The sequence below is a fragment of the Zootermopsis nevadensis genome, unplaced genomic scaffold (genome assembly GCF_977971745.1).
Source record: "Zootermopsis nevadensis isolate Lab colony 2312 unplaced genomic scaffold, Znev_1.0 Znev_ptg000028l, whole genome shotgun sequence".
NCBI classification, from domain to species: Eukaryota; Metazoa; Arthropoda; class Insecta; order Blattodea; family Termopsidae; genus Zootermopsis; species Zootermopsis nevadensis.
The window spans coordinates 16,754,488-16,766,710 of record NW_028259160.1 but is presented as its reverse complement, the minus strand read 5'-3'; the positions used below and the strand labels follow the sequence as shown (position 1 = coordinate 16,766,710).

At 41.2% G+C, this 12,223-nt stretch overlaps 2 protein-coding genes across 5 annotated transcripts in view; one reads left to right on the top strand and one right to left on the bottom strand.

The window, feature by feature from the left end:
• Positions 1 to 7,808, top strand: part of LOC110826731 (metabotropic glutamate receptor 1) — a 65,254-nt gene extending 57,446 nt beyond the window's left edge. The window contains exons 14-15 of one of the 3 annotated variants that reach the window (XR_002542130.2): positions 3,997 to 4,530; positions 7,220 to 7,808. Coding sequence is in view for 2 of the 3 variants with exons in the window: in XM_022057647.2 (XP_021913339.1) it covers positions 3,997 to 4,379 (383 nt within the window). In the remaining variant the exon portion in view is untranslated. Of the gene's footprint in view, positions 1 to 3,996 lie in introns of all 3 variants that reach the window. The other 2 variants (XM_022057647.2, XM_022057645.2) reach the window with 2 other exon arrangements.
• Positions 5,480 to 12,014, bottom strand: LOC110826732 (malonyl-CoA decarboxylase, mitochondrial). 2 transcript variants are annotated; one of them, XM_022057648.2, is made up of 10 exons: positions 11,592 to 12,014; positions 11,171 to 11,311; positions 10,758 to 10,916; positions 10,373 to 10,528; positions 9,658 to 9,853; positions 8,510 to 8,619; positions 7,522 to 7,666; positions 7,183 to 7,395; positions 6,615 to 6,720; positions 5,480 to 6,396 (listed from the first exon to the last, which is right to left on the bottom strand). In XM_022057648.2, exons 1-10 carry the CDS (start codon positions 11,949 to 11,951, stop codon positions 6,264 to 6,266), a joined length of 1,719 nt encoding a protein of 572 aa, XP_021913340.1. In that variant the 5' UTR covers positions 11,952 to 12,014; the 3' UTR covers positions 5,480 to 6,263. The 2 variants fall into 2 exon arrangements, with proteins under 2 accessions (XP_021913340.1, XP_021913341.1); XM_022057649.2 differs by having other exon boundaries at positions 10,758 to 10,913.
• Positions 12,015 to 12,223: the final 209 nt, after the last annotated feature.

The window sequence follows — 12,223 nt, the reverse complement described above, 5'->3', positions numbered from 1 at the left end:
GTTTTCCTTAAACTCTTCAACAAATGCCGAGATGGTACCTTTCCTTCCTTATCCTTTCCAGTTCATCGTTTAATTAATCACCTTTAATTTGCTTCGGGCCGGATCTAGTCTTTTTCAACATGGCCGCGGGGCGTGATAGTACACATGAAGTGAGTTATCATCGTCGAGGCTGGTGCTGTGTTTTCCAGTGCCTGGGTTACTTAAAGCGTCGTTAAATAAACAACAAATACATCAACTTCCTCTAATTTAATGTCTACTCTTTGCCTTATCACAGCCAGCGGTAATGCAGTTCGCTGCTTTAGGATTTTGTGAATAAAATCTTATCGCAATCCACAGCTTCGGTCATTGGACTCCGCTGTTTTGAAGCGAATAATAATCTTGCCAGAGAATCGAAAGGAACAAGAAACATTTTAACACTTAATTGTTGGTGGCTCTGTCTCTCTCTGAACTGTGCACGCGCAAAAGAAGATTTATGGATTTCTTTTTACGTTCCGTTCTGACCGAGTGGATTCACATTCACGATGTTTACTCTTAACAATGGAAATAACTATGGACAAAAATCTGCAATTAAACACGTCTCTAAAAGTCACTGAAAAACTGTAAGATGTAAATAGTCCCGTGTATTCGTTATAATACGACCGGAAAATATCCAAACTCTGCAACAATGAAAGTCTAAAACTCCGAAGACAACAACAAAGAAATATAAAAACGAAATGAGTGGAGATTAAAGTGTATTTTGTTTTGTTAAATATTCTGATGAAATCTAAAGAAATCAGTGCGAAGGAAGAAGACTTTTGGGCTCTAGGCTAAAAGCAGTTTCTCGTGTGCAGGACGCAGATGGCGTCGTCCTTACTTCACCAGTTCTTAAGAAAAGTATTTCTTGTTTACTCTGAGTAAACGTATGAATTTCCGTTTCACACACGTCTCTGTCACACGAAGTTCACTTATTGCATAATTCTGTCGCCGATGCCAATACAACAATGTAAGAAGTTTAATTAAACTGACACAGGTGTGGGAGGTGATTTGTGAAATTATAATAGTTTTGACGTAAATACGTCTATACGGAAGGGTCATTCGGCAAACAAGTGAAAAGGAAAACGTGTAAGATCCATATCAACAATGTGTAAATATGGACCGACAACAATGGTCAGCTTTCGTGCATTATGTTACCTAGGAAACGTCATCTGTTTACTCGGCATTGTTGTGTTATATTATTTCCGTCAACAATCCGCTTTCGTAACAAGATGGATGACATTGAAGATAACATTACATTACAGAGACGTATTTACGTCAAATTCTCCGGAACCGTGGTTCCACTGTAACTGTTTTTCCTGTTCACGTCGTATCTGCGCTACAATTACATATTTAATCTTGTGCCCCGGGAAAATCGCGTGCTAACATACATAAGCAATTCTTTCATTGTCCTCGATTTTCACACGCCTTATATAAAACTGTTACAATGCATAAGCCATGAGAAAACATAATTATGTCTCCATTGTTCCTTAATGCCGCAGAAAACAAGAGAATTGTACACTCTCTGCGATATTTTAGTCCATTATTGACATCAGAAGTGGTTACATAATCAATTTCAATAAGTGTGTTTGTTCGTAAAAATAAATATTAGAATTACGGGTGACCTTGACTTCGTGCTAACCATTTCTACTCTGGTAGAAGCTTGCTTTCCCTTTACGTGATGTGAACAGCAAAGCGTGGCGGTCTCTGCAAACAAAAATTGTTGGGAGATTCGATTTTGTTGTGCGGAATATTTGTATTGACAGTTTTGTAACAATTGATTTTTGTGTCAACAATAGAAAAAATTGACAATGGAACCACGGTTCCGGAGAATCTGACGTAAATACGTCTATACGGAAAGGAAGTTTATATATTGGCTTTAATTACAACAATATTAACAACAATGCCGAGTAAACAGATGACGTTTCCTAGGTAACATAACAATGCACGCAAGCTGATCATTGTTGTCGGTCCATATTTACACATTGTTGATATGGATCTTACACGTTTTCCTTTCACTTGTTTGCCGAATGACCCTTCCGTATAGACGTATTTACGACAAAAACATCAATATCACTAGGATTAAGCATAAATATGAACAGATATTTTTTCTATTGTCAAATTTAAAATTGGCCATGAAAGTATTACATTTGTTTCTGTATTACGTAATAAATTGACCACAGAATTTATGGATTAATGAGTTAATTTTTAAATGTTCAAATACATTTTATTCTGCTATTTCAAATAAATTCGACTGGGTGTATCATATATTTTTGTAGGGGGTACATGAAACGCAATCAGACAAAGTTCAGTATCGTACGTAAGTTTAGACAGAATCTTGCGTTCTGATATTCCGTTGTGCAAATATTTCGTCATCACTTCTGGCACAGCGCGCGTGCGCACTAAGCTCGTAGTCAGTCACTTATTATCAAGCTGTTCAAGAACGCGTTTACACAAGACAGACATTGGACCCCCGTTCACAGCCAGGTCTATTTAATCCAGTACACATTTTTACATTCTGTTTCTCAATTCCCATTTTAATATCCCCCCCCCCTTCCCATTTCCGCCCAGATTTCGCAAGTTGTCATTCCCTTTCAGTTTTGTCACCAAAATTTCATACAAATTTTTTTAATCCCCCTCTGTACCCCTTGATCCAAAATGAAATAACAGAACGATTACATTCCAAACACACATCACGTATGTCATTGATGCGCTGAAAAAACCCAAGGTTATTATTACGCAACATTGTCCCATGGTCACTTCTGCATTGACTTTGATGGCGAGAGCTCAGGGATGTCCAAGCCCGGAGGAGAGAGTCCTTGGTTTTGACTTGGTGTTGGGGGGACGTTGGCTGGGGGGGTGTCCCAAGGAAATGTAGTCCCTCAGAAGTGGTTGGCGAAGCCCCTTGTAGGAATTCCTAGCACTCCTGAGGCCAGGATGGTTGAACGAAAGGAGTTTTCCAATCCAGCGAAGATAGCAAGGTGTTACGTCCGTGAAATATGAATTTCCTTTGATAGCTGTTGACTTCTAAATAAGGGCTCCGTTCCTTGAATCGTCATTTTATTTGTCTGATGTAATCACACTTTTCCAAGACGCAAGGAGCTGTTTAAATCGACAGGGACATGAGAAATACCAACGACTAAGTTAGAAGTGAAAGTATTAGTTAAGACGTGAAGTTGATTGCATCGTTTCGTCTTGTTGGACTGTTCGCTGACGACAGGAACCTACCTCATAGCCTGCGGTTTCACGTGTGTCCACCAGAATAATCTTCAAGATACGGAATTTTCTTAAAACGGGGTTGTCGCGATTTGTAGTAGGAATCTTGGCCGTTGGTTGTCACGTGTTCGCTCTCACTTTGCCAAAAAAAACACCCTAATAACTACCTCTTGATGGGTTGCATACAAAAAAAATTGTTACGTGATCCAGTCCTTGACTTGCAATGTAGCTATAATTTTCAGCCTGTCATTACCAACATGCGAGAACGAAGTTGCGATCCAAGGCCTGGTCGTTGCGTCATGTACGCTGGCGTAGCACAAAGTTCATAGCCGATTAAGCGTCACTGTAAACTGAAATAACGTGATGAATAGGGTTCGATTCCGCTTTCTGTTTTGTCTTCAGGGACAACTTTACTTTCACCAGTTAGACACGAGACGGAACTAGTAAGCATTAAACGTGCATTCCACTGCATTTGTCTGATTTCAGGTACTCATGATGGCGAACATGAAGATGTCTGTCTTCTCGGGTGATGCACCGCGTAATCCGGTGAAACTGGCCAATGTTTCAGAGGTATTTTCTGCCTCCATCATCGCCCTGATGATGGAAGCATCAAGTACCTCTGAAACATCAGTAAACTTATACGAGACTACGCGGTGCAACACCAAAGAAGACATTCATCATCTACAACTTTGTTTATGAATGTTTTACTATTTTAATTAATTTTTCTGTGTGTTTCGCAATCAGAACGAGAAATTACTTGATTTGCAGGACCGGTTCCGATGGAAACACAATCACAGAGACGCACGCTGTCATGCCAGACAGGCGCAGAGCTGCTCCAACACCTTCTACAGACGTACGTAACAAAGATGCATACGCAAGGACAACAAAAGAATGTCGCTGACATTTCAGTCCCGCAGTTGGCAGAACTGAGCCCTCGTGCGCTATTGGACGGTATCAGCACGACTCGATTACGTCACAGCGCCGTACCCACTGCGCACATCTTGGAAGAGAGCGCCAGTGAGCAAAGCGGTGACGAGGACAGTGGCCAAGTGAAACACATCACCATCAGCCTAGGCAACTGCGAGTGTCGGTCTGACAGTTCTTCGCAGTCTCCCGTCTCGTGGTCTCACGATTCAGACTGTGCAATGTGACGAAATTAAAACAAACGACGAATGCGTCATATCGAAGTACCAAACGTAAGACTTCTACCTCAAATTTTGGAGATTCAACACCAAAATCCCTTCCACAGGATTGGCTAATCTCACCGAGGTTTTTTTGGTAGCTTTTCCTCAGTCCCTCCAGGTGAAATTCTGGTACAATACTTTAAAATAGGCTACTGCCACTTCCTTTCACAACCCTCCTCTCATACCGCGATTTCAGAGTTTTTCAATCGCTGTGCCACTGCATTTTTAATCGAAACGTCTCTCTCTACGTGCACGCCGACAGTTCACAAATAGTGCCAACGGCAGTGAGACCTCGTTTCATCCTGTTTTCTCGTCTCATTTGATCGTTCACGCATCACACTTATTTCAGAATAGCACATTTGTAACAGGTCAAATTCTGGTGAATGCTCCAGGATTTTTTTTTAAATATTTCATAACTTTTTAATCTAAATATTTTACTTATCTCTACGTACGAGTCTGGCTCGGTTCGGGTTCCAACGAGCCAAACTCTTTTGTGGGTGTGGTGTCACGAGCCGAGTCTGCTACGCATGCGCGGTAAAATATATCCGAGCCCGGCTCACGAGTCAGACTCATACGTGGATTGGCCACTTAAGTCAGCAGACGCAAAGAGCTTCCAGTGCGCTGCACACAAAACCTCGTACCTGTCATTGTCGTAGTCACGATAAGGTTATGATATCTCTGACATCTCAACATGGCAGGATGTGGCAATGCTATGTTAATTCTTCCATGCTGGTATATTATTAAAAAAAAACTATTTTAGTCAGTGAATTCCCATGGTAAGCGTCATTTATGTCATTGAAAAGCGACAAATATTTAGCATTTAACTGTTAAGAACTGGTGAAGATATTTTTTTTTCATTTACCTTAAAAATAATTAATCCAGACCAGATGTGCCAGTGTCTTTACATGAGGTGTCTCTTGCGTAGCGTGGGGAAAGTTTCTACTTGGAGCAAGAAGTAAAGAATTTAATATATAGAAATTTAAATTGGGAATTAAAATTTTCTGCGTTTGATTAGTAAAGTATTCTCTCGTACCTCACGTTAGCAGAAACAAAAATATGACGCGTAATATCTTAAATTCTGTCTTTAATGTAAGATAATGCACCTTAATCACATACATAAATATAAATCTTTCAGCATGTCCAAAGGTGATGTCACTTACTTCGTCTTCATTACGCCATTTCCTTTACAGGAGGTTGGCGACATATTATTTTCTTGGACTGGGACCTGTCCATATATGTTTTTAGGCAGATGATCCAGAAGTGGTTTGCCATTGCCTTCTTCTGTGTGTGAATGGAGTAATTGTTGGGATGTCACGGAGGGAAACTCCGTGTTGCCTAGACCACGGCCTTGCCCAACACAAGTTATAAATTCGGGCACCGCCGGGAATCGAACCCGGAACCCCAGGATTACAAGGCCAGCGTTCTAACCGCTAGACCACCTCATCTTATTATTATTTAGTGTTCTGTCTGACGACAGGTCCATATGAACAGGATCCTTCCATCCTTTTCTCGGACTGGGACCTGTTCATATACGTTCTTGGCAGATGATCCAGAAGTGGTTTGCCATTGCCTTCTTCTGTGTGTGAATGGAGTATTTGTTGGGATGCCACGGAGGAAAACTCCGTGTTGCCTAGACCACGGCCTTGCCCAACACAAGTTATAAATTCGGGCACCGCCGGGAATCGAACCCGAGACCCCAGGATTACAAGGCCAGCGTTCTGACCGTGGAAGTCCTTTTTTTACTTATATTTATGAAAAATTCAGTGGCCATGTCAGCGAGTGTTACTACAGTTTCATGATCCAAAATTTTTGTAGCTACTACAGATGCTCACACTTGCATTCCTCGTCTTATTACATTTTGGAAGTGAACTTCTCCGTCAAGTCTCTAGCTCCGACAGCCAACTGGCGTACTTCGTCAGATGCCGCTATGTATTGTTTCTCTAGGTACGCACAACTGTTTGTCTCTGCGTCTTCCAAGAAATATCTTAAACAAATACAGAAATTTTAAAAAAAAAAACATTAATTTATTTGAGCCCAGTCAAATTAACAACAGTTAACCACATATAAAACCATTTGTACTTCTCAAAGCAAAAATTTGTTTCAAGTCTTAAAACTGTTAACCGCGCAGCCATCAAGTACAGCGTTTGAATTCCCTTTTCTCGTGCGACAAAGGTTAATTAATATTTTCAATTTTGTCTGTACCTGTAATTCACCATGATGCCAAAAGAGTTTCCAAGACCTCGAGCGCTCGGATCGGCCTGCCAGTTCAGCCGCCACATCACTGCTCCATTTCGGAGGTGAAAATTTGCTGGAAGTGTCAGGAAAAGAACACGTCAACAATTTACATGCATAAATTGCATAAAGACGAACTTTGCGACAGAAGCGATAATCGCAAAGAGATTAAGACACAGTTTACAGTCCATTGCCTTATGTCGGCCTCTCCTCTGTATTAGAGAGGAGGGAGTAGCACGTGAGGAAAATGTGAACTCGGCTATAAGCGGCATTACAAAGATTAACCGGTTAACGTTGTTAGCCTTTATGTCTGCGAACAGAATATTTATGGGGCTCCTGGCTGGATTTTGAATGCGTGGTTAATGTTTTAACCGTGCGTCGCTTTAACGCAGGTCCAGGTGGGTCACGCGTGAAGTCAAGACAATAAAGATAAGGTCCAAATATCTTCCACAGAACTTCATTCTCAAACATCCTGAATCCATGTTCTTATCTCAAAATGAAGGACAAAATTTCACACAAATTAAAGCATCACTCTTACCAACATTATCTAATGCATAACCTCTTCTTTTTTCCAGGTACAGGTATTCCGCACATAAGCGCATCAGCGGGGCTTCCAGCAACGACACGAGCTTCGTATCGGCGGCCCAGCCGTTGGTTTTAAATAGTTTCTTCAGTTCCGACCACAACATATCAGTCTGTAGATAAGATTTTAATTGTTCAACTTCCTCAGAAGTCAGAACTTCTCTCCGACCTAGAAAATAAGAGACGCGTTAACCCCACGTCGCAATAAATTTAATGGGTGGGACAAGCAGCATGCATGATAAATTCATAAAAAAAAATGTCAGTAACTTCAGCTTGAATAAGAAGATGGCGTTACCTTTCTCGGCTGTCTTCAGTCTTTCCAGAAGCCACAAACGAAATGTAGGAATTGGAGATAAACTAGAAAATTTGCTTACTCGAGGAAATTCTGCTTTCAGTTCTCTGACAACTCTCTTGATCAAATAATTTCCTAACTCAATCCCCTGTAAGAATAAAATTCCCTACTCAGAATCAATAACAAAAATACCGTCTTATTCGGTCTGTAGTAAAAACGTAAAGCTGACCCACTTTACGCCATGTAGGCGCTTGGGGGGAGTGGAGGTATAGCTCCTACTTGTTCTTGACCTCGGCACTAGATGGGGGTGAGTGGTCAGCATCACGCCCTGGCCGTGCTTTACCCTCGGGAAAGGACCCCGGTACCCATTGGACAGGAGGCTGGGTGGGCCCCAGAGCCGGTCTGGACGCAGAGGCTAGAGGAAAAATCTCTGCCCCCGTCGGGGATCGAACCCCGGTTGCCCTGTCCGTAGCCAGTCACTTTACCGACTGAGCTTTGAACAAAATTGTATACAGCGCATCTAAACACAATGATTATGCACTCTCTTCGAAGATCCACGGATTAAATCTCATCTCGTAGACAGCTACACTGGCTGCGTGGTTATCCGGACTCCTTCCATATTCATATTAAATCTTTGTATAAAAGTTCCCAAAACTTAATTTTTTAGATGCTTTAGGAAATTTTGAATACAGGTAGGCCCCGCTTTACGGAGCTTCATTTTACCCTTAAAGCCCTTTTAAAATAATAATGGAAAAAAAAATATATTTACAAGAAGAAAATTTCAAAACACAGCACAGGAAGTAGGTATCTAGGCGGTGCTAGTGTCGGTGTCGGTCGCTTTCTGCTCGTCCGCCAGCACGATACATCATAATTCTTCCTCGATTTACGCCGCTTCAGCCGACGACCCTGAGGAGGCGGGATGTAACCCCGGCGTAAATCGAGGCCTACCTGTACAGGTTAAACATTTTAAACATGTCATTGCTTCACAGACCTGAAGTCCTTTCTGCGTTGATGTTATAGAGTAAAATATAGCTGCCTTCACGTGGGAAGGGTCCTCGGTATGAGCATCAACAATCGTACCAGGACACGCAGAAGCATCAACTGAAAAATCACTACAAAATATTAAAAAAATAAGTCGTCGGAAACTATGACATAGAAAGAATGGTAAGGACTGTACTAAATGTATTATGTATAATTAGATCTGATCCCATTCGCTGCAAAAAAGTATCAAAAATTCTTCACGCATTTTAGATCATCCACCAAATACGAGGCGCGTCCCAAAAGTAAGTTTCCCACTCGTCCCACAGCTAGCAAACCTTATATTGAGCAAAGCGACTGTGCGTGCGTGATAGAGCAATGACGTAGCATGGCGCATGCACTAACGGCACCTCCCGCGTTCTCACAGTAGCATCGTTGCAGCTGTTGAAGATGGAGGTTCTTATTCCAGCTCCCGCCGACTGTGAAGTGCGGTCAGTGATAACGCTAGGCAGCACACGGCTCGACGGACAGCAAGTCTCCTGCAGGAGTTCAGCTGGGAGGTGTTTAATCATTCACCCTACAGCCCGGACCTCGCTCCCAGTGATTTCCATCTTTTCCTACACCTCAAGAAATTCCTGTCCGGTCAGCGTCAGCGTTTTGAGAATGACAGAGAGGCGGAGATGGTTGTCACACAGTGGTTCCAATCCCAGGCGGCAGACTTCTACGACACAGGTATTCAAAAGTTGGTCCCACGGTATGACAAATGTCTCAATTCCGGTGGCGAATATGTTGAAAAATAGCTGGACACTTGCTGTATCTGTTGCAATAAATATTTCCATGAAATTGTGTTTTGTTTCTGTAAACGGCCCCAGGGAAACTTACTTTTGGGACGCGCCTCGTACATATATATAGTTTTCCCTGATGGTGAATGTGCTAGGAGACTTGGTGGTCTAGGAACAAAATGGAATGTAACGAAGACGATTATTCTTTAAATTAATAAAGCTTAGTCATTTATCATCTGGAAGTTATGTAACAGAAAATTAGCTCATCATTTATGTTGTATTTTTCAGGAAAGCAACTACCACTTAAATGGAGAACTACTTCTCACTCAAATACAATGCTGACCCTTACCTTTTAGAGTACTACCGTAATAAATCTTACCCGACATCCGTGACGTAGCCGACACGATGCCTCTCGTAGACCGGGCAATTTCATCGCTCAGTGCCGTATGTAATACCACGAGTGGTTCGTCAGGCATGCTACTATGTGTGTACACGAAGCATCTTCTGTAAGGTCCCACCCTACGTTTCAGGTCTGTCCAGTTACGCATCGGATGTACTGCTTCATATTCTGAAATCTGTACCCACAATGAAAAGATTTTACTCCGCCTGGTATTGTTTTCGTGATTAAATGAAGACGTAAGAGGCAGAACAGGAAGCACATGTACAGAGGATGGAAAATAAATACAAGTTCGGATTGTAATACCTCGATGGAAGTGACTCGGGAGACATATGAAGTTAATATTAAATGCAGTAGTAAAAGTGTTAATGGGAATGAAAATTTTTGTGTTGAACAGGAATAGAATTTATTGGAGCATTTGAAAATTGCATTGGAAGTTCAAAATTTATAAAAAAATTTCCCTCACAAAATAAATTAAATGTGAAAACATCTTCGTCTAGTGACTGCAGACAGATGATAGAAGCGCCGACACGAATTGACAACCACGCTACAGACTCCACCAGGCCCTACCAAAGCCTCATTTGCATTTCTTGCTTCCAGTCAAGTGTGAGAGACGATGGCTATTTTTTTTGTTAGTAATAGACACTTCGCTTAAAAATCCCAAAGCTGTGCAGTATTCCGAGTTACACGTTCTTACTTTCTGTAACATTTCGCAAGGTGATCTCCACGTGATCCTTTCCAAATTGAGAAATCCAACAGAGAACCATAAAGACAGCATCTCCCTGAGTGTAAGATTCAGCTTTTGCATGGGTACCATAGCAGGATCTTTAACATCCAGTTCCGAAATCACGGCCTGGAACAGAATACGACGCAGCCATTCCTTACTACAGAAGTGAAAACTGTCTACGATGCTACTATAATCTTGTAGGAATGGAAAAAAAACCTGATAAATCTAAACTTTAATTAAAAACGTCATTAATGATCATTTTACATGAAATTGGATGTATTACGTCATTATTTTATGTCATATAAACTGCCTTGTTATCAGATAAGAACAAATCAATCTTCACGGCTCAACATACCAAAACATCTGTTCGTAAATCAACAAGAAACTTGACCCCTCTCTCCAGACGGCCCACATGCACGAACAACCATGCGTATTGTGGAGTGAGAAGACTTTTCAGCTGTTCTTCTCCTTTCATAATCTGGCGTCTGTTGCATTCATCGTCAGGCTTTTGCTGCTAAAAACGATTAATGCATATAAAATCCTTCAATTCACTGCAGACAGAAATAACTGATCAATTCTTACGTTCATTTGTTCAAGTGTAGGGTTTGTACAGTGTCTGATACAGAATAATGATTGTGAATGGTGAGTTTATGAATATGTAAAAAGGATGGCATGTAAGTGATGAACCATCCTACTTTGATTGTTGGTTGAGTTGTTTGGGAAAATTAACCACAACCTATTGAGCAAAGAACTGTAAAAAAGTCTTACCTCTATAGAAAGTAGTGATTCTGCTGCTTTGCATACCATCTGATGATCCACTGCATGGTCGCAAGCTAATACTTTAAGGAAACCATCTCGATGTGACTTCAGAAGGTATTTGTATGCAGCACAGAGGTTTTTAACTTTGCTCTGTAAAATGCACAACCACAGGTATTTAATAAATTGGACACTGACACAATCTGCACACTACAAGTGAAGTAGATAAAAGTATATGTCTCTATGCCAAAAAAAGGTATAGCTACTTGCTTTACAGGTGCTCACTGAACATGAGACTGGGTGAACCATACAGACTTTTGACCCTATTAAAAGAACATAACCAGCCATTCAGCCTGTACATTTTACTGATACAACTATAACATGCAGACAAAGGAACTTTAATGTTTATTTCGATTACACATGTCAAACATACCTCAACAATCCAACTGCTAACTTTGTTTTCTCGGTAGGCAATAATTTCCTTCAGAAGGTTCTTCACCCTCTGTTCATCTTCAGCAGTACTTGGCCGTCTGCACTGATTTTCATTTGAAGAAATATAATAATCATGGTCAGAAGCATCTTGCCTTGTTTGACTGTCATCTGTCCTGCTGCTACTTCCACTTAATCTTTTCGTATAAAATGTATGTATTCTGGTGTTGTCATGTTCACCGCTGGCCATTGGTGAAATTTTGTGACTTCTGCCGCTAATAATTGGTATCTGACGACGTATTTCAGCAATTCCCAAAGGTGAACATAAATTACAAATCACTCTTGACAATTGAGCTGCCTTCATCACGGATTTCGATTCTCAGCTTTTGCTTTGAACATATGAGAAGCTTGTTGCGATTGGTTGGAAGTTGCGCTTGAGCAGTAGCAGAAGAAACTGTAAATCTGGGATGTGTGGTCCATACCAAGAAGAGATTAAAGATGAAAGGGCGGTAATCAGTTTGATAAACATGAAGTTAATGGAAACGTTGGCATACTGGCCTTGTACGTAAATGCCAGTTGTAAACAAACACACTCGCGTCATAACTCTCAAACCCTGGCAATGAATTCTATGGTTTG